The sequence below is a fragment of the Tursiops truncatus genome, chromosome 3 (assembly GCF_011762595.2).
Source record: "Tursiops truncatus isolate mTurTru1 chromosome 3, mTurTru1.mat.Y, whole genome shotgun sequence".
Taxonomy (NCBI): domain Eukaryota; kingdom Metazoa; phylum Chordata; class Mammalia; order Artiodactyla; family Delphinidae; genus Tursiops; species Tursiops truncatus.
Window position 1 is genome coordinate 93942639 of NC_047036.1, and position 22107 is coordinate 93964745.

The 22107-nt window shown below is 35.6% G+C and overlaps 1 protein-coding gene across 3 annotated transcripts in view; it reads right to left on the reverse strand.

The window, feature by feature from the left end:
* Positions 1 to 785: 785 nt before the first annotated feature.
* The window catches only part of PGGT1B (protein geranylgeranyltransferase type I subunit beta), a 56812-nt gene continuing 35490 nt past the window's right edge, over positions 786 to 22107 (reverse strand). For 2 of the 3 annotated variants that reach the window (XM_019940848.3, XM_019940849.3), the window contains exons 6-9: positions 19359 to 19404; positions 11663 to 11847; positions 5785 to 5893; positions 786 to 2207 (exon numbers count right to left, since the gene is read on the reverse strand). In XM_019940848.3, coding sequence (XP_019796407.1) covers positions 2026 to 2207; positions 5785 to 5893; positions 11663 to 11847; positions 19359 to 19404 — 522 coding nt within the window. In that variant the 3' untranslated portion in view covers positions 786 to 2025. Of the gene's footprint in view, positions 2208 to 5784; positions 5894 to 10576; positions 10834 to 11662; positions 11848 to 19358; positions 19405 to 22107 lie in introns of all 3 variants that reach the window. The other variant, XR_012330812.1, reaches the window with a different exon arrangement.

Consider the following 22107-nt stretch of genomic DNA (forward strand, 5'->3'; position numbering starts at 1 on the left):
TCAATATGCTGCTGTGGAATGTGAACATTCACTGGCCCATAAAGTTTCACAAGGTCTCTCACGAGTATATCAATTAGAATCATATTGTAATATATAATCTTATGCTATTAAATTACACAAGGAGTTAGAAAATATTTAGTAGTTTTTTGAAATACTTTGACCTTGGAATTCTCCTTCATACGAATACGGTTACTATTACTAACTTTTTAAGCTTCCAACCACTAATGGCAATTCAGGAAAAAAAAAAATGGGGGCTTTTTGAATAGTTCTAAAGCCGTTACATATATGCCATTTTAACTCCTGATGTCTACGAAATGAGTTAGTTTGAGATGTAGATGTCTTAATTTGTCAGAATTTAAACTGGTACAAACTGGAATAACTCATGGAAGGATGACATCTGTTGTTAGGCTTATTTTATCCCCACCATCAGAAAACTGATTTTATTTCTAATTAAAAAAAAATTTTTTTTTGACTTTGGCAAATTGAGGTTTAAAACTAAGCATGCCAATAATAAATGAATCATTTCTCCAAGTATATACTAGGCTTCCTTTGGGAAGGACCATTGTTTAAGGGTATTTTTTCTCCACTCTAGGAAAGAAATTAAAATTTAAATATTACAATACCTGAACAGTGATATTAGTAACTTAGTTTTTATACTGATACTTGTAAAACTAACAATCCAACATTTATTATCACCAAGACTTTAAATGAAACCCAGTCCCTCTGGTGAAGAGACTTCCTTCTCCATTTCAGCACTACTCTCATAACTTTGAACGTCATAGAGCAACAGTGACAGATGTATTTATTGATAAATTGATTACTAATAAAAATGAGTTTTTATACTAATTCCTTTACAATTAGCTAGGTCACAGAATGAAGAAAACAAAACAAAGAAAAGCAAAACCCCAGTCCTTAACCCCTAAATGGTACACTTCCTTCCCACTTACCTGAAAATACAAAAATATGAATGACCGTGTATGGAGCTACACCATTAACTTTACTTGAGTGGTGCTATTTTTTTTACTTAAATGTTTACTCATTTCATTTGAAAAAATTAGAAAATCATCAGTTTGAAATTTGAGCAGCTAACACACTGGGGCAACAAACTAAAAATAAGAATCCAAATGGCTAAAAATAACTCAGTTATAAAAGTACAAGTATAATTTACAGTATCACATATCTCAGAAAAAGAAACAAAACCATTAAATGGCTTTCCTTCTAGATAAGACTGTTTTCTCTGCAGAAAGGAAAAAAAAGGAGCTAATGATTTGAGATTAACATCAAACATAACTGTTATTTACGCCAGCAACATCTAAAATAAATGACCCGCACAGCACAAAACTTCCCCATTCACAATCACATACAGTTATATTACTTGTCCCTCAGTTACATAATAGTCTTCTTAAAACAATCTCCCTTTAGAAAATTATTGTATTAGTTAAGCCTATTCATTCTTGCTATGAAGTTAATTTCATTTGTATAGGCCACAAAAGTTTAATTGGCACATTTTACTTAAGTCAAAATAAGTCTTCTTTTTAAAAATTATGGGATCATCTGTTTTCAAAGAATAATCCCAGATACTTAATTCATTAAAGCAATGTTCTACCATCAGCAGTCAAGCTTTTTAAATGATCACTAAGTGTTCACCTGAAGATTATCAATGCTATGTGAACTGTAAACTTCTTTTGAAGATTTGTATTTATGATACAATTTTGTACTGAAGAGCTTTTTAAAAAGATAACCTTCATACATACAGTTAGTTTGCCTCAGAGAACTTAGAAATACAGTATATAAACATTTAAGAACCACAACAGAGTCCACTGTGGTTCAAACTTCAACAAAGATTTCCTTGAAACCTAGTACGAAGGTTACTGGCTCAAGACCATATACCAAAGTGACATCAGCACAAGATTCGATTGTAAGACTCTACCTCTTAAAAAAAAGAGCACACTTGGTTATACATGGCTTTTAACCTTGAGCTACAGTTAGGCTACAAATCCCCCCACCCTCCCAATCTAAAGTTAGTCATGTGGAGATGTGTACATTCTCTGAGCACTGTTTAGAGTCCTTGGTTTTCCAGCTCTGATGGAGATCTCGAAGGCGCTCAGAAGTCCGTGTGCTTACGTTCAGGGCAGGATGAACTTTACAAATGCCACTTTCCTCCATTAGTGACAGGCCACAAATTCCAAAGTATGCATGCAAAGCATCTGAAAATAAGGCAGTTTTATCATAACAGGCATTCTTATTTGTACAAAATATTTTAGCTACTTATCAGCTCATCACTACATTAAAAATAAATTTAGAAAAATACTAAATACAGTTTTTGAAATATTTGCTGTCTCAAACCCCAAATTTTTAAAAACCAGGTGATCAAAATCAGATGATACATTATTCAAGAAAACATCACTAACAAAGGAGAACAGTTCCTAGCTGAAGAAGTGACACTACCAACATCCTCTGTGATTAAAGAACAAAAAGGAAGAGTACCAGTGATATAAAAGACTTCTCACTCTAATGGGTTTTCCCTTTTGCTTACTATAATATATGGAAACAAGGAGCTTTATATCATAAACAGAAATTTTTTCTTAAAAGTGAAAATAAACCTCAGAATCTAAGTAGCATTAGCCCTCCCCCCTAAGTTTTACCTCTGACAGTTCCTAAACCATATATGACGACAATACTAGGTTAAATGAAAGAAGCTTAGGCAAAATAATCCATTCTGGAATGCTGTACCATATTTAATTTCCCTATTTCAGGTAATGTCAGTCATTCTAAAAATGTATGACCTGACAATAAAAACAAACTCACACATTCTATTTGGTCATAATAATGTGAGTGTTCATACCATAACAATTCTTCTACAGTGGCCTCACTACTGTTTCCCATCTTTCAGGGGGCAGCAACTTTCTTCCATTAAATGGCCACTGAAATCACAAGGCTGTTGCTTGCCTGAGAGCCTTATATGACTTCTGAAAGGGCTCAGAGCTCTGCAGTTATGGGAACGCTACAAAATGCAGATTTTGTAGCAGTCAAAATTTTTTTCTGTTTTTGAGTTCGTCATCATTTATGGTCTCATGAGCTATTAAAGTTCAAAACATCTTTTGTGTCACAAGAATTAAAGAGAAAGTTTTACTCACAAAAGTATCATTTACTTTTCAAAAAAGGAATGACAGATAGTTGTGCTTACTCAATGTTATTTGTGAAAAAGTTATTTCACCAATGAAGGTCCATGTTAATCCCCTTTTATGTCTTTTTCAGAGAATACTTAGGTTTCTTCTAGCTCATTTTCCTCTAATTTTCAGACCACAAAAAATAAACTTGATTTTTCCTAAACTATTATAGTTTTCTTGCAGTTTTTCTAAAATTAAAAAGCAACATTAAATTTTATTGTACAGAAATAAGGAAACTTTTCTAGGAAAAGAATGCAACAGAAAATACACTTAGAATAAATAAAATAGGATCTTACACTTTCCAGTAATGTAAGAATTTTTTTTTCTCAAAAGGATGTTTTGTAAAAGCTAATGAAATAGAAGGTAACGTTTCAATCCTCAAAAACAAAAAAAAAAACCAAAAAAAAAAACCTCTTTGTCTGTAGGTGATGACGTATTCAAGCACTTTAGAGTTGAAATATATATTTTCCTCATAATAAAACTTCATTTTTCATAAGTTTTTCCTATAAATGTACATAAAATCTCTGTGTGTCAAATCTGCTACTAGATTGATTTATTAGAACCAAGAATAAGCTAATTTTAAAAACTCTTACTAAAATGATTTTTATAACAGCTCTGGGAACAGATCTTTTCCACATAAATTCAATTTATCATACAAACACTTCCTATGCTCTGTAATGTACAGGATCTGAAGACATTGTAACATATCTATAAAAAATATTACATCCAAGTATTTACTCAAATGTTAAACAACTGATCTCTCTAGAAAAAAGCTCCAATAATTTTCTTTTAAAAAAGCTACTGTAAAAAATCAAAATGTATCTCAATATGTTTATATAACAAATGCTTTTCAAGAGACTGTCATTTCCTTATTCCCATTATTTGTTAAAACAGTACATTATTTTTTAAAATAGTACCATGTACTGATTGGAAACAATGGAATCAATACCAAAAGAACTGTTTTCTTGAGGCACTTTTCAAACATATTTACAGCTATGTGTTATAGATATCAAAATTTAAAAATATTATTTTGCTTTAGAAATTAAAAGCATTGTACATTTTTTAAAAAGAAGCATAGTTTGCATGAAAATACACGTAAATATGGATGTCAGGAAATATTCCTGACATGATTCCATGAGCCCCTTATTTGTACTTCAATTCAGGTACATATTCTGACCGTAACTGTTCTATGACAAGAGAGGACGTGAAGAGGTTCTAGACTAATAATAAAAACCATGACACTACTGCAATGCTGCAAAAACAATCATTCCTTAAATCTAGTGTCATATATTTATAGCTAATACTTGGTCAATTTGCTTATCAAAAGTGTCAGTGTTCTGACTTATTTTTAACAAAGTCTTGAATTGAGTTTTTTGGAAGCTATAAATAGATTCATTTTGTTGGAGGTGAAACCTAAGGGGGAAGGGCAAGCAGCTTGGAGAAGGATGCTAGCGGTGGGAGAGGAGCCAAATCCTGGGAGGGCCTTGTGTGCAGTGCCAGCTGACTCTGAGTGCTAAGAAAGTTTTTCAACAATTGTAACAGACTTAACAGAAGAGTTTAGATTAGAGGTTCTCTTTTGCATCAGAGATCCCTTTGGGAGTCTGAAAAGAGCTTTGGTCCCTTTCCTCTCATTTAAGCAAATGTACATACACACACACAGTGTCACTAGGAGGGGCACTGGACTAGAGGAAGACTGGTAAGACATTTTCAGAATCCTAGGCCTGAACTTGGGCCTAGTGCCACCAAAGTTTTGGGGCAGGGCAGAGCACGGAGATGATGAGCTGTGTTGGCAGGCTAGGCCTGAGGGGTCTGTAGATGGCATCCATGTAGTTACTGACTTTATTATATTAGAGCATGCAGCTTAGACTATGGCCTGTCTAGGTTTGGAAAATAGCAGAATTATCCACATATTTTGAAGAAATGTCATTATTTCTGAAGAACCCTTTTAAAAGTACTTATGAAATACAAGAATCTTTTGTTCTTCACATCTATGCCTTTCCTGAGCTGGGAAAGCATGGAATATTGTATTGTCTGAATCTATTTGGTTCCTGAGTTTTAGAGAGTGAATGGTTTGAGAGTTCATATAGCAAAAGTATTCATCTAAAAAAAATAACCTGAATCTGCCAAAATTCAGAGAATAAGAGTATGGACAGTGAGGGGCACCTGTATTCAGGATTTGAGATTTCTGATTTAATGACTTATGAAAAGAGTAAGAACTAGCTCCCTTTTGGATTTAAGAGTAATTTATTCTGCAGAGCTCAAGTGATAGCTAGTAATCCTAAAGATCTTGGATGAACCAATTCTATTTTGGACAGGGACCATTCAGACCATCTGCCTTACTGCCCGCAACAAGATGAAACACTGCTAAGTGAAATATATGGAAAAAAGGGCAAACTATACCAATACATCTTGATAATCAAATCCTTCCTTTATACCCCAAAGACCCTAAATCTACCATAAACTTAAACAATTTACCTTTTTAAAAACATTATTTAAAGTAAGTTTACAACTGTGCCTATATTTTCTATCATATGCCCTTTCTGACAAAGATGCTTGAAGATCTACTCAAAAAATAAACAAAAGTTGCTCTGGATTTATACAAAAAATAAATTACCTGGATGACTATCTGGCCACTTGGCAAATCCCCCTACGAGGCGATCTTGAGTTGATAAGATATAATTTCTATTTTTCTCGAAGTTAGTATACTGGAAAATTTTCAGAAGCTGAAATGACATGACAAATATAAATTTATTGACATAAAACTTTCATATTGACCTTTGGCTCAATTTTCAGATATATGTAATTTAAATATGCTTTTCTCTAATTAAGTAAGGCTCTCAGAACAAGCCTAGGGGGCTTGAGCATTTAAAATTCTCAACCACATTAACTTTTTTTTATCATCTTATCAAATATACTCTCTTTTTCTTGACCCACTCACTATTTCCTTCTTTTGAACCATACCCAACTGACTTCTCTGCATCACATTTAGCTACATTCAAAACACAACTTCCCAGTATGCTCAACTTCATCAGTTATTTTTAAAAGGGCAATTTAATTAACCTATATTCTAACTCTTATGACAGGCTTTTTTTTTTTTTTTTTTTTGGCGGTACGTGGGCCTCTCACTGTTGTGGCCTCTCCCGTTGCGGAGCACAGGTTCCGGACGCGCAGGCTCAGCGGCCATGGCTCACGGGCCCAGCTGCTCCGCGGCATGTGGGATCCTCCCGGACCGGGGCACGAACCCGTGTCCCCTGCATCGGCAGGCAGACTCTCAACCACTGCGCCACCAGGGAAGCCCATGACAGGCTTTTGAACTATTAGTTACAAATTGCTGGTAATGAAAACTAAAAATATTTCAAAAAAGAGCAACAAAAATTATTAACCACGTGCTAGAGACAGTTTTGTTTGAGAATAGTAAAAAATTAAAGCTCTTTAATTAGGAAAGATACAAGGTGAGACAAATACAATTTTAGCATAAAAAATTATGTAGCTTAAAGATTTAGGACATGTATTTGTCCTTTCTCTGAAGATCCCATTCAATAGAAAAAAATAAAGGATTGTCAAACTGTGAAGAGAACGGGGTTGGGGAGTGGTGAGCAGTAGATAAGAAAGTTCAAGAAGTGTCACAAAGCAGCTGAAAGTGTGTCAATAAATCAGAGAGCCACGAAAGGTATTAATGATTAATAAAGAAGCATTATTTCTCAAAAAGAGAAACAAACCCAATAATAAGGTTATGGTACAAATAAGAAACCAACTTATTCATTCATTTGGTTTAATTAATAGAATATAAGCAGACTCTTTAGACTCCTGATGCTAGAAACATTTTTCATCAAGTGGCACATAAGTCATTACATAGAAAGAAGGAACAATAATCTTAACACTGTACTTGGTTTAGCAATAAAAAGTATTTATACAGCCCTAATATGTGATTACTGGTTTTCAAATTTTAAAATCAACCTAAAGGCAAAGCATAAAATATTTGATCATTGTTACTGAACAAAATATGAATGTCACCTAAGCTGATGTTGTAAAAGTAAAGGTAAACTGAAAGTTTTAGAAGGGAGAGGAAGAGAAATGGTTCAGAACTAAAAAAAATATATACCAGTAACAATCTGCTGGAAAAAGGGGAGGCCAAATCTTCATTTTTTATAGTTGGGAATATGTTTTCATAGCTGGGATAATGCCTAAAGGTGTTAAGTCAAGAAATCAGCATATTTAAAGTTATTATTTAAAGTTATCCATAAGAATTAAAAATTTTAAAAAGGTTTAAAAGTAGTTGCCTTTAGAAAGTTGTCAAAGACCACCAAGGTCATATCAAAAAGACTCAAGAAACAACTTGAAGGGGCTCCTACTGGCTAAAGATGGGACAATTTGAGCATTAAAAAGAACAATGTAATGGACTAAAATGGATAAAATATATTAAAATCTATGAGTTCACAGTGATACTCAAAGGTTAAAAAAAAAAACCCTAAAACCCAATTATTTTATTGGAAAACTTCAGAGGATGCTAGGGAACCAACTCACTGACTGAATGAACATTATTAAAATTAAGAGAAAGAATCATCTGCCTTTCTCTGTATAACCATACCTTAAGTTAAAGTGAAATTCTTCTTTATAAAAGAATCCTAGTTAATAAATTTAGAGGGAATGATAGAATATCACCATATAGCAACCCCCAATGACATAATGGACCTAAGTAATGATCCTCAACGGCTGCTAAAACCATTCCGTAAGAAGATGATGAAGCTTTTTATACATCGGCAACAAACAATCCAAAAGAAAACTAGGAAAGCAATTCCACTCATAACAGCTTCCAAAAGAATTTAAATACTTAGGAATAAACCTATCTAAGCAGGTGAAAGATCTGTATGCAAAAAACTACCAAACACTGGTGAAAGATTAAAGATCTAAATAAATGGATAAACATTCCATCATCATGGATAGGAAGACCTGACATTGTTAAGATGTCAACAATACTCAAAGCAATCTACAGATTCAATGTAAACTCTATCAAAATTTCAACAGCCTTTTCCCTAAGAAATGGTAAAGCCAATCCTTAAATTCACATGAAATTGCAAGGGGCCCTGAAGAGCCAAAACAATCTTTAAAAAGAAAAATGTCAAGAACTCATACTTCCTGACGTTGAAATTTATTATAAAGCTACAGTAATTAAAACAGTAAGGACCAATGCAATAGAATGGAGAGCCCAGAAATAAACAGATGATTTTCGACAAAGGTGCCAAGACAATTTAATGGGTAAAGAACTGTCTTTACAACAAATGGCATTGGGAAAGCTGGATGCCCACATGTAAAAGGATGAAGCTGAAGCTCTTGCTTTATACCATATACAAAAATCAACTCAAAGTGGATCAAAGACCTAAGTTCAAGAACTAAAACTATAAAACCGTTGGAATAAAACATCGGGGAAAATCTTCATAACATTGGATTTGGCAATGATTTCATGGAATAACAACCAAAAGCACGGGCAACAAAAGAAAAAATAGATAAATTGGACATTTCTCCAAAGGAGATACACAGGATGGCCAATAAGCACATCAAAAGGTGCTCGATATCACTAATCATTAGGGAAATGCAAATCAAAACCACAATGAGATGTCACCACATAGCCATTAGGATGGTATTATAAAAAAAAAAAAAAAACAGAAAAAACAAGTATTGGTGAGAATGTAGAGAAATTGGAATGCTTATACATTGCTAGTGGGAATGTAAAATGGTGCAGCCACTGTGGAAAATAGTTTGGTGGTTTCTCAAAAAGTTGAACATATAATTACCATGTAATACACCGATTCCACTCCTAGGTAATTATCCAGAAACAGATATTTATTTTACACCAGTGCTCACTGCCACCATATTTACAATAGCCAAAAGGTGAAAACAATCCAAGTGTCCATCAACAGATGAACAGAAAAACAAAATGTGGTATATACATAAAACAGGTATATTTACTCAACCATAAGAAGGAACGAAATTTTGATATATGTGACAAAATGGATGGAGCTTGAGAAATATAAGCCAGACACAGGACACAGTAGATTATATGATTCTACTTATATGATGTACCTAGTATAAGTAAATTCACAGAGACAAAAAGTAGAATAGAGGTTAGCAGGGGCTGGAGGGATGGGAGAATGGGGAGTTACTGTTTAATGAGCACAGTTTATGTTTAGGATGATGAAAATGTTTGGGGTATAGACAGTGGTATTGGTTACACAATACTGTGATTTGTACACTTATAAATAGTTAAACTTTATTACATTACATATATTTTAACACCATAAAAAAAAGTGAACAAAGAAGGCTCATGGGGAACTTTATAATGGATGAATCAGTTTTGACAACTCTGGAGCCCTTTGATCAAAAGGAGAGACAGCCAGAGATTATATTATATGCCTCTTGATGTGATGCAATAGGAAATATATATCATCCTGACTTGATATTTAATGATAAGGAACTATGGCTGATTTCTTAGAAGTGATACTACGGTTCCATTTTTTAAAAAGCTCTTTTTGTTTAGCGATTATACTGAAAATTTTCCAGATAATATAAAAAATGGTATCTGGGATTTGCTTTAAAATATTAGTCAGTGAGGGTGAGGGAAGTGGATCGGTATATGGATGAATGAAGGCTGGCTTTGGGATGACAACTGTTGAGATTGGTTGATGAACATATTAAGGGTTCATTATACACTATTCTCTCTTCTTTTGGGTATGTTTGAAATTTTTCATAATTATAAAAATTAATATGGTGCACCTGAGGAATGGCACTAAAAGTGAGGAGACAGAGGCTACTGCCTTCATTTTAAATTGTTCTATTTTCCCAATTCATTTCAACCACATGTATGAATTTTGTTTAAGAGAAAAAAATTAGGATATTATAGTAAGTCCCCACATACGAACCTTTAAGTTGTGAACATTCAAAGATGCAAACGTGCATTCACATGTCCAATCGCGTAAGTCAGTTCACATGTCTGGCGTACACTGTCACATGCGTGCATCCTCTACAAGTGGTTGTGCTTTTTGTGTACTCTACTGTACAGTACTGTATAGAGTACAGTAGTACAGTATCTTTATTTCAAGCTAGATCTGCAAGAGGACGACTTCATTGCATTCCTTGGTGTGCAACAGGAGAAGTTTACTAATGAAGACCTGATGGAACTGGAGGCCCAGAGAAAGGATGAAGAGAGACAAGAGGAAGAAGTAACTGAAGAACCGAAGAGATTCATGATGCAGGAAATGGCAAGGGGATTTTCTTTATTTGAGGAGACACTGTTAGTTTTTGAGGCACAGGACCCGAATGTAGAACGGTACACGAAGGTTGCAGCAGCCATTCAGAATGCAATCCAGTGCTAGCGTGTCATCTATGACGAGAAAAAAAGAGCTACTAACCAGACATCTCTGGATCGTTTTTTCAAGAGGGTAGATAGAACTGAATCCAGCAAGGAACCAGAACCTGTGCCATTCACGTCAGGCGTGAGTGAAATTGCAGCTTGCACTCCGTCTCCTGTTGCTGACGATCCTTTGGCTCTACCATCTCCCACCTCCTCTCCCTCCTCCAGTCAGTAACTCTTCTTGCCTGTTCACTCGATGCCAGCCCCTGTATGCCAGCTGTGGTACTGCATTATAGTACTTTTCAAAGTACTATACTGTAGGATTAAAAATGTTTTACTTTTTGTGTTTGTTTTTTACATATTATTTGTGTGAAAAGTATTATAAACCTATTACAGTACAGTACTATACAGCCGATTGTGTTAGTTGGGTACCTAGGCTAACTCTGTTAGACTTACAAACAAACTGGACTTACAAACGCACTCTCGGAATGCAACTTGTTCATATGCAGGGGACTTACTGTGTATAGATGATGAACATAGACTTTTGTTAGATTCCTGAATATCAGGCCTAGGTGATATGTTTTAAAGGCAAAAAAGGCGATTTTAAGGTATTGAAAACTTGTGGGTATGCAATGGCTAACAAGCTTATGTATTTAGGTACATCAAAAGGTAGTAGAGATGGGGAAAATGTATGAACATATTAATCAATACATTTCAGAAGGCTGACACAAATAAATTACTACAAAATAGAAAACCTTAGATGGTTTCTAAAGGAATGACCCATGGTTTATCTTTTAAGATTAAATTTTCCCATAAACCCTTTACTGGTATGTTCAGACAGATCTCCCCACTAGACAGACCACCGATCAGTTTCAGGTAAAAGTTTTTCATGACATTACACCTACTTTCTTACATAGGTTCTGGGACACTAGAGCTTTATAAGAATAGAAATTTCTAAGTAGTACAACAGATAATTGAATTCTGTGGAAAAACCATACAGAGACTAGCTTTGCCAGAGCAACAGGAAAAACCTTTTGCCCTAAACCTAACAATATTTAATGAACATTACAAAGACCAAACCCTTTACGCACAGTTTTTTTATTAACAAAGAATAAAGGTTTCTCATTTTTATTATTTCTCTTACCTTTAGAGTTGCTCCCACCCAAAAAGAATAACAGGTGTCGACAGGCTTATTAGGTCTTCCATGATAACCATTTTGTTGTCTCATTATACACCACCTCTTTATCCTGTTCAATTCTTTTTCTGAAAAAACTTCTTCTAGTTTACCCATCAGGCACAGTGATGCAATGCCACAAAAAGTTGATCCTCCTGTTAATTAAAACCACACAATACTTTAAACTTATTAGATGTCTAGGAAAATAATATGAAATGATTGAAGAAAAAAAGGGTTAAATAACTCTAGAAAATAGTGAAATAAAATTAAAAGACAATTAATTTTACTTTTATTTCACTATTTTATTTACCTTAATTTCACTATTTAAAATAACCACTAAGCACTGGAGTCTTCAATATGAACTTGATGAAATAGAAAAAAATTAAAATAACTTAAGGCCGTAAGAACAATTTTTTAAATGAAAAAAGATTTAGAAAGTAGTTCAAAATTATATGGTTAATGGGAGAGTTGAAACTAAAATCTAGAACTCCTACTCCCTGTCTACTACTCTATCACCTGAGTCTGATTTTAATTCCCTTAAAGACAGTGTATTGATTATGAATTGAGGTTCCATCTGCCTAAAGCTACAGACTGATTTTCACATATAACATAAACTAGAAGTTTATATGTCAGCTTAAGAAATTTAAGGAAGAAAAGTTTTAGCAAAGGGCAAGTGTGTGTGTGTGTGTGTGTGTGTGTGTGTGTGTGTTGGGGATGGGGGTAGTGTGGAGAAGAAAACTGTATCTGGAAGTAGATGCACAATACAGGTCCATGCTCACTATGGTAGACTGACTAATGCCCCCCAGTGATATTCAGGTCCTAATCCCTGAACATGGGCATGCTACCTTATATGGCAAAAAGGACTCTGCAAATGTGATGGAAGTTAAGGATCTTGAGACGGGGAGATTATCCTGGATGGGGTGTACCCTAAGTGTAACCACAAGTGTCCCTATAAAAGGGGGGCAGAGGGAGATTAAACCACAGTCAAAGAGGAGGCATTGTGACTATGGAAGCAGAAACTAAAGTGATGAGACAAGAAGTCAAAGAATGTCAGCAGCCACCAGAAGCTGAAAGAGACAAAGGAACAGACTTTCCCCTGGAGCCTCCAGAAAAAACCTGCTCTGCTGACATCTTGATTTGAAGCCCTGTAAGATGCAGTTCAGACTTCTGGCCTCTGGAACTGTAAGAGAATAAATTTGTGTTGTTTTATACCCCTAAGTTTATTAAAATGTTACAGCTTCAATAGAACCAATATAGTCACAAAGGTAATTACTTTCCTCGGGAAATGAAAAGTCAGTATTTTTCCATAAAGGAAAAAACAACAACAAAAAAACCCCACCACTTTCCACTGGCGTTATCTGCTGTCAACTCCAAACAATTTGAAAATACTTATATTTCCAACTTATTACAACTTGACCTAGTGATTTTTATTAATTCCATCTCTTTAAATAGATTGTTCCTAATATGCCTCATCCTGTAACTTTCCTTTTGGTGTTACAAATCTTGGCTGTATTCTCTGGCAAAGGAAAAGTGAGCATTCTCTCTAGAAAATGCAAGGCAGCTATCACATTAAAAGGGTCACTGTCAAAAAATAAAAATAAATAAATAAAAGGGTCACACTGTAAGAACTATTTAGTCTTCAGAATTTTTCCCAATGGAAAAAAAAAGGGAGATCTATGTTAGTCATGAGTGAATTAAAACAAAAGTAAAACAAATTTATCATAACCTTTTAGAATAATTTCTATTCAGCAACTATCAATCTTATTTCCCCTTCAATGACCTACTAGTTTCAATTTCTCTTTCATGAGAAGCTGGCCATGACTTCAGGTATTATTACATCATTAAATATAAAGCCTCTAAGAGAAAGTACATAATCTTTAAAACTATCTACCAAGAAATAAAGACACACTTAATTGTTACTCTCCAAAATAATTGTTCGGATTTTTTAAAGCAAACTGGCACAATTCAAAATAAAAATACTCTTTACTTTGCCCAAATGACCAGATTTTGAAAATGACAATTTCTGAAGTAAGCCTGGTCTCTGAGTAGCCAAACACAGTCATTACAAAGTCTATTCTTTAAGCTAAAATTCACTTATCAACATTTACCCCTGAGAGGTTCCTGTGTAAACAATTTTAGAACACCAGTTCTAAAAACCTGGATTAAGAGTAGGATGTTAGAAGAGTGTTAGAGGCAGACAAAAACAGCAAGAAAAGACAGGTAACATTATGACAATAAGTACAGTAAGAAAAAGCAGGCACAAGACCTCAACTAGAATATCCTTTTGGGGCTAAATAGGATTAGGTCAATGATTCCTACAAGCTTCAAAAATCTTCGAGAATGTTACATCACTATATATATTAAAGTACAATTTAAGAATTCCTTCTCATAATAATGATCTGAATTCATCAAGAAAAGATTAAATTCTGTTCATTATGCCCTGGTTGAAGAAGGTTATGAAAATAACCTTCTGTATCGAAGGCATGTAAGAGTACGAGAATATTAAGGCACATACAAATAAGAGAAAGATTTCCACCTGAAACTGCTGAAAGTTTGCCACCTAAAGTGGAATGCTTCAGTTATGTGGATAATTAATGTACACAGAATACCACTGTCATAAAAAAATCACAGCTGGGAGGGACTGGTTCTCTCTTTACAACCTACCCCAGTTCTTCCAGTTGCAGGGTAAAGGAGATGTTACTGACTCTGGTTCTGTTTGCTATGCTTTACTTATGTTATAACTTATTGTTCCCGTAAGGTTTTAAAGCTCGTTTTTAAGCATTCTCTTAGTGTCTATTTGTATATACCAAATAATTTGAAAGAATCTATGTGCTCTGAAATGTGTAATTTAAGATGGTCAACAAACATACAGCTAAAGTAGAAAGCTAAGTAAACAGGTACACAAATAAGTACATCATTTTACTCTTAAACACCACATGAAAAAGGTAAAGTGAGGGAGATTCAAGGGAGTTGAATGCTTAGACGAAATCAGGCCAAGTAAAGTTTAATACTTCTCTTCTGGATTAAGGAGTAGAGATATTCTAAAAGAATCATGGAATCAAATGAAGATATGTGAACTTTTACATTATGAATCTCAAGAGGAAAAGTAGTTTCAATCCTAGCGAAGTAGGAAAATCTAATTCTTCCAAAACACATGAACATTTTCCCTTAAAACTGTACTATCATAAAAGAATCACTAGGATAAACAGAATCATAACATTTGATAATCATGGCCTAGAAGGGTACAATGTGCCTATTTAGTTCTCGTGACAAATGGACTCCAGGCTAAGCAGGTGTTGGAGAACAGCAGTTGAGTTAAAAAGAAAAAGAAAACAGTGTATTAAGCAGCATTTAGACTGCGGAATTAGGACAAAGAACACATGAAAAAACTTGATTAACATTAAACTGTAGCAGAAGTACACATTCTAAATTCAGCCTTCCCAGCTTTCGGATGCAGAGTGGAATACAGCATAACTAACTCATCGAATATGTACTGGACAACTACAATATTCAAGGGCATATGGAGTATGACATAAATAAGACACGATCAGTTTACAACCTAGCAGAGAAGGTAAACAGAAGTAAATGGTACGAACCAAGTATTACGGGAATATAGAAAAGGGAGAAATTGCTTAGGGCTAGGGGGGACAAGAAACAATGAAAGATTTTACAAAGAATGTGACAGTGAAACTAAGCATAGAAAGATGGGTAAAATTTGAAGTTTAAGGAAAGGGAAATGAAGAGAAGTAAAGGGGAAGCATTTCAAGTATAGGAAAAAGAACATTAGTAAAGTCCAGGGGTGAGAAGGCATGTAAGAACATTTGGAGAATACATTTTCTCTGCAACCTAGAGCACATGGAAGGGATCTCTCACATTACAAAGCTAGGCTGGCACTGGACCACGGAGAACTACACTAAGAGATTTAAATATGGGCAGAATGGTACTGCTGAACAAGCATAGGGTTTCAAGACACTTACCTGATATGTGAGCCTAGGAGTTAAGTTACTTACCTTCTCTGGGTAAAACGACAATAATCACTGTGGTGGTTTTATACTGTGTTAACTTGGCTAAGCGAGAACTGTTTCTCAGAATCCCCTTCTTTATATGGTCTGAAGCTAGAGAAATCTGTGTGAGATCTCTAAGGTGGAAGTGAAGCAGTAGCCATTGCCCTGGTTGTGGGCACAGAAGGTAAGAGACAAGGGTAGAGGTGCTGTGAGAGTCTAGCTTGCCCTTATTCTCCCATATACTTGGAATCCAAGTTCTTTCTACTTCTTGCTCTAGTGACACCAGGCCCACGAATGGATGTACGAACAACAGCCTTCCAGTTACATTCTGGCAGCTGCATGCACCTGGCTCTCCAGATTCCCCTGCAAGGTCTCACTTGTCCACCTGTGCCAGTGCCTCAGGAGAGCTTGTCAGTGACTCTTTCCTGATCCACCTGCTACCCCTTTCAGGGCCTTACTTCTCCATCTTCTTCCACAACCATGTAAAATCTTACTCCTATAATAAATTCCTAGTCTTTAATATTCATAGTGATTTTGCTTCTGATTGAATCTAACTAATACCAAGATGTCCACTCTCGGAGGGCTAGTGTGAGGATTAAGTGAGAAAACTGTTAGCTGGCACAGAGCAGCTGCTTAATAAATAAATTCTTTTCCTTTTAAGTCCGTAAAAGGTTATAAACTGGTGACTAATGGAGGACTGGTGTGACTGGCAAGTTAAGAACAACAACAACAAAAAACAGAACAGGAGATTAAACACCCCAAATTCTGGATTTCTGGCTCTCTGAAAAATCAGTAGATCAGAATAGTTCCACATTCCTGAATAGCAAAAACAGACTTGGAAGGAAGGAAAGAGCAGAATGATGGTTTTTAAAAATGTGCAGCTTGAGAGATATAAAGGTAGCTAGCTCTGCCTGGCAGGCACACAGAAAGGCAGTATGCAGCTCAGAAGCAACAGTATAGATTTGGAAACAAAGTGTGGGTGCCATCACCCCAGGGATGATTGACAGGGAACCATCTGTTAGTTCATTTAACTATGTGCCACGTGTTACAAGTGTGGGAGATAAAACAGTGAATAAAATAGGCCAAAACCTCTGATCTCATGAGGCATATATTATGTGGAGACAGACAATAAACAAATAAATAAAATAAAAGTGATATGGAGAAAAATAAAGCCAGAAAGGGGGACAGAGAATGGGGTATGTATCTGTGGTTGGTTTGCAATTCTAAACAGGAGGTGTGTTTGTGGGTGGTTTGCAATTTTAAAAAGGGGGCTTTTCCAAAAATATCATTTGAGCCAATACCTGAAGGATGTGAAGTGAAGCCAGGTGTTTGCTAGGGATGGGAGTGGAGGATTCTATATAGAAGGAATAGCAAGTATAAGAGTCCTGATATTTAGAAAGATGAATGATCCAATGAAAAGAAGGAAGTTGGACTAAGATAAAGAGGTGAGAGGAAGAAACAAAAATTGTGAAGGAGCCAGAAACAACTTGTCAGGAAGAAGGACAAGAGGAATTGATACTTCAAGAAAGAAGGGGAAGAGGCTAACAGCTTCATTTGCTTCAATAAATAGAAGATGAGGAATGAGAAAAAGACACTGGATTTGAAATGTAGACCATTCATGACTTTAAAAGAAATATTTCATTTAAGTTGCTGAATCTTACACAGAAAAATTAAAGAACAAGCCATTTGTGTAGAAGGGCAAATAGTATACCTGGACCACTATTCTAAAAAGATTAATAAAAGGAGAAAAAGGGAGAACACCATGACTTCAGAGTGCCCAATCTGCAAGACTACTTTTTAGAAAGAGGTTTCTCTTGCCAGTGTAGACAGTGATAAGATAGGGAAGGGAGGCTATACCAAAGCCTTCTAGAGTAGTACTTCTCAGCCTATCTAACCTCACAGCACACAAGAACATTAAAACGTCTGACATTTGCAGAACACACAGCGGTGACCTGAGGAGCGAGCTCCTGGTACCTAAACAGGAGCTCTAGACGCCTAGGTCTTGGCTGCTCCAAAGGCTCAGGCAGCAATAGCTTGGCATGCCTATAGCCCATTTGCAGCACACCCTGTACTGTGGCACCCTGCGTAGGAAGCCCTCCTCTCGGGCTTTAGACCTTAAATCTACCAAGACAAAAAGAGTGTAAAAGGAAGATGTAAGCTTTTTGGCATGAACCACAGCCCATCAATGATGATCTTGTTGGGTGTGATCCTACTCGAGTCATACTGACTCCAAATCACTACTTGTGTGACTCAGCAAGACGTTTTTTCCATCAGAGAGTATCATGTTTGAGCGGCCCTCTCTGTTTCATATCCCAGAGAACGTAATCCCATTTTCTGGGGAACAACAGTGTTTGTTCCACAGGTCTCCTGCACTGCAAAGTATCTCCTCCGCCTGAGTGCCCATTAACATCCTTTACAATAGTGAGCCCAGACCTCGTCTTCTCAGAAATTCTTATAGATGCCAGATTTCCTCTTTGTGCAACTACAAGTATATCCCTCCTTACCAAGTAGTGATGACCAGTGACATAATTGCTACTGCCACCCCCAATCTCATATAGACATACACAAGAATTATGATGTCCTAATTACAGTATGGCTTCAGAGGAAAATCCAAGACAGTTTTCTATACGCCCCTTAGTGACACGTATGCTCTACAAATACCACCGAAGGAGGGAGTGAAAATGTCAGAGAGGGAAGAGATACCTGATAGGACAGGTGCTAGGGAAAGCACAAGGAATGTGTTTTAAAAAAATGTTTATACATGGTTTACAGTTTACAAACCAGTTTCCCTCGTATCTCTAAAAATAATTTTAAAGAAAGATATAATTATTTCTACTCTGTTGATGAGGAAATCCTCAGAGAGATTAAGTAAGGGGCCTAAGCCACATAGCTAGTGTTAGGGCTGAGACCTGAATATTGATGTGTTCTTTCTACTCTATCGTGCTAGCAGAGGGATGGACACACAGGTGAGCACAAAAACACTGCTGTGATGAAGAGGAAACAAGGATTTCACTCAGAGAGCCTCCCTGATCTGGGCTCGTTTTTTAAAAAAAAAAAAAAAAGGAGCAAGGAAGTGCATTTACTTCTACACGATATATTCCACTTGAAAGAGTTCAGGCTATTGATGTTTTGACAAACTAAGTGACTATCGCTCACTCTGGTTCTGCCAAAATTGAGGAAAAGTGTGAAAGGAGAAACTGTATTAATGTACACAGTGAACATATGCTATGTGGCAAAATGTTTTATCACTATGACTTAGGACAATTATATTAAGGAGGTAAAAAAATTTTTTTCTTCACAAATTCATTGATTCATGTTTAATATTCTGTATCTAGCTTTTTAGTATTACACCAAAGAAGAAAACGTGCTGTTTTCTAACAATATGTTAAATCATCCCAAGATGTTTTCATGCAACTAACAGCTGAAATGATCACCAGAAAGTACTGTTTGAACATTCTGGTCTGAATAATCTCTGAATGGTTACTGACCTAGGAGAGGCTCGAGTTGGCACAGCAGTGTCAACAGAGAGAAGTAGGAAAGAAGACAGTCAGGCTGCACCAAGAGTTGAGACAGACTTCTGAGGTCCTACATGTTGAAGATACCATGATGTTATTTGAAGGAACAAAAGAAACTACATGTCCATTTATTTTAAGATGCCTTACCATGAGATTCAAGTCCAGCTCCCTGTGCCAACCCATTGTCATAGGACTGAAAAAGAAAAATATGTTCAGTTTAACAGGGAAATAATAATAAATAAATAAGTTGTCATTATGCTCATTTTTTGTCTCTTGATCTAATTTTAGTTCTCCTTTATATTTTTCAAAATATGCACTCTTTCCCACAATGAAATAGATCTAGGCATTTTCAAGTACCTGCTCTTGTCTTATTCACCAAGCCAAATCAGTAAATGTATGCAGTAGGCATATTCTGAGAATACTGTCCAAAGATGGCACCTACATATTTAATTTCTACCCAATAAGAAGCCCCAACCTTTATTCCTCTCTCACTTTCAAGAATATATGAATTTAAGGAAAATGTAAGGATTTTATACTCCTATAACATTATAAACACAAATCTATTTTGAGGCTCTTAGGTAGCCAATGATAATGGTGCCTGCCTAAATTTGAATCTCCCCACATATCCCACAAAATCAAAACAGGATAAGAACAATACAACTACATAAAACTGAAACCTTGTCAAAGCTAGAAGACATGCTCAAGCTTCAAATTTCCTTTCTACAGAAGAAGAAACATCAAATCCCACACTCCTGACATACTTTTGCAGAGAGCAAGGGCAATCTATGAAAACTTGTGAGGAAGAGAGAGGAGAGGCGCTAATGGCAGGTCTGAGATTACCTAAAATCACTAGCTTAAATCACTAGGAAAAGCCTCAGTGTGAAATACAGGCAATCCTTGCTTTGCACAGTTCCAATATACACAAATTCCAGGTACCCCCGCTTAGTTAAGTAACATAGTATGGTTCAAATTTCAGTAATAACAATATATTAACAGTTAGCAACTGCATAAAGTACAAACTTGCTGCTAGCTCCTCAGTCCACAAACCATTACATACATAATAGATGTGTATCACAATCAGTGACCAATCACGTCACCTTTTTCAAAGTCTGTGGTAATTGGTCACTGCACATGTTTTTCAGTTCACACAGACAGCAATGTATGTGGCTGTGCTGTTTCTTTGTCTTTTAGTGATAAACCCACATGATGTTTTAAAAACAATCAAAAAAGGAGATTGGCTACCAAAGATGAAAGTGCAGTAAAGAAATGAAAAGCAGTTAACACTGAAAGTGAAATTGAGATCAAACAGAGTAATATAAGAAACAGCTATCATGACAGTGCTGGCTGATTGAGACTAGATATGCAGTCAGAAAAATCAAGTGAAGGCGAAAGAAATATCTACATAAATGAGGAAAGTGGCTCTGATGAAAAAGATGGAGATGTTCTAGAGAAGAGATGCTGGCAAAAACTTCACATAAAAGGAACTCTCAGGTATTTCACAACGAAAATGCAAAGGACAGAATGTTGGAAGCTGATACAAACTTAGAAAGGAGTATGATCATTTACCAAGACAGAAAAGATGCCTGCTCCATATTATAAATTATATAATGAGAAGACAAACAGTGCTGTTCAAGCTACTACTGATGAATGTTTTTACACAGAAAACACTTTAATTTTCAATATTGCTAATGTTTTAAATTATGATGTACTAATAAATAAACATTGGTTTTACCATTTAAAAATTCTGTGTACATTTATAACGGTAATAGTTTTTAATGTTTTGGCAAAAAATTATAAAGGTCACAGAACAAGTGTCATTTTTCCCACTGATGATTAAAATCACTGTGCATCATTTCAGCCTGCAAGACCATCATTACAGTCTGGCACTACCAGGCAAAGTGAGGATGCTGTACTGTAGGAGCTCTGGTAACACTGAACAGTGACTACAGAGAAAAGACCGAGGAGAGTGTGCAAGTCAAGGTGGCAGCATTCAATGGGCATAAGTCTGGTGAAGACAGTTAAAAAAGGAAGGGAGAAGGGCCCACTGAAGACCAAATAAATGAAAACTCCAAAGAACAAAACGCAAAAACCCGGGAAACAAAAGAGAACCTTTCTCCTACCAGAAAATCACAGAACTCACAAACCTTCCCCAATCACTGAACAAACAAACAAACAAAAAGACACTCTAAATTAAAGAAATCATACTTTGTTTCTCTGCACTGAAAAGAGGGCACTCTTAAACTAGGAATTCTTGTAAGAAAAAAAAAAATCCACTAATGACTAAACAGAAAAAGACAAATCTACACAAAGTAACTCTGAGATGAAAACACAACAATCAGAATGAAAACATCCCAGTATAGGAAAATCTGCCTTCACCTCCAAAAAATGGTGATAAAGCAAAGGAAAACTGTAATACAGCACCCCAAACTCAACTGCATATCCTCAAATAAGCATTCGGGAATATGAAAAGAGATTTAACGTTAAAAAATGAAAAGGATAAACAGTAGGAAGAAATAAAAATTAAATGATTTCAGGAAAACACAGTAAGGGACATTTAAGAAAGGCTGAAAACAGCAAAGAGAATAAAAATGAGATAAAGAAGTAAAAAGGGTCAGAGAGAAAGTGGTTGAAATGAAAGATAAGCAAAGAAAGAAAACACACTAAATTGGAATACCTAAAGAAAAAGGAAAAATAATGGACTACAAGTAGGGGTCAGCAAACTGGGGACTACAGGTTAAATTTGGCCTGTGGCCTGGTTTTGTACAGTCCTAAAGTTAAGAAAATGGTCAAACTCATTCCTAATAAAATAAATGCAAATTAAAAACACTGGGATACCATTTTTCACCCATCATATTGGTAAAAATAAAAACTGTGTGAAAACACATTCTATTGGTGA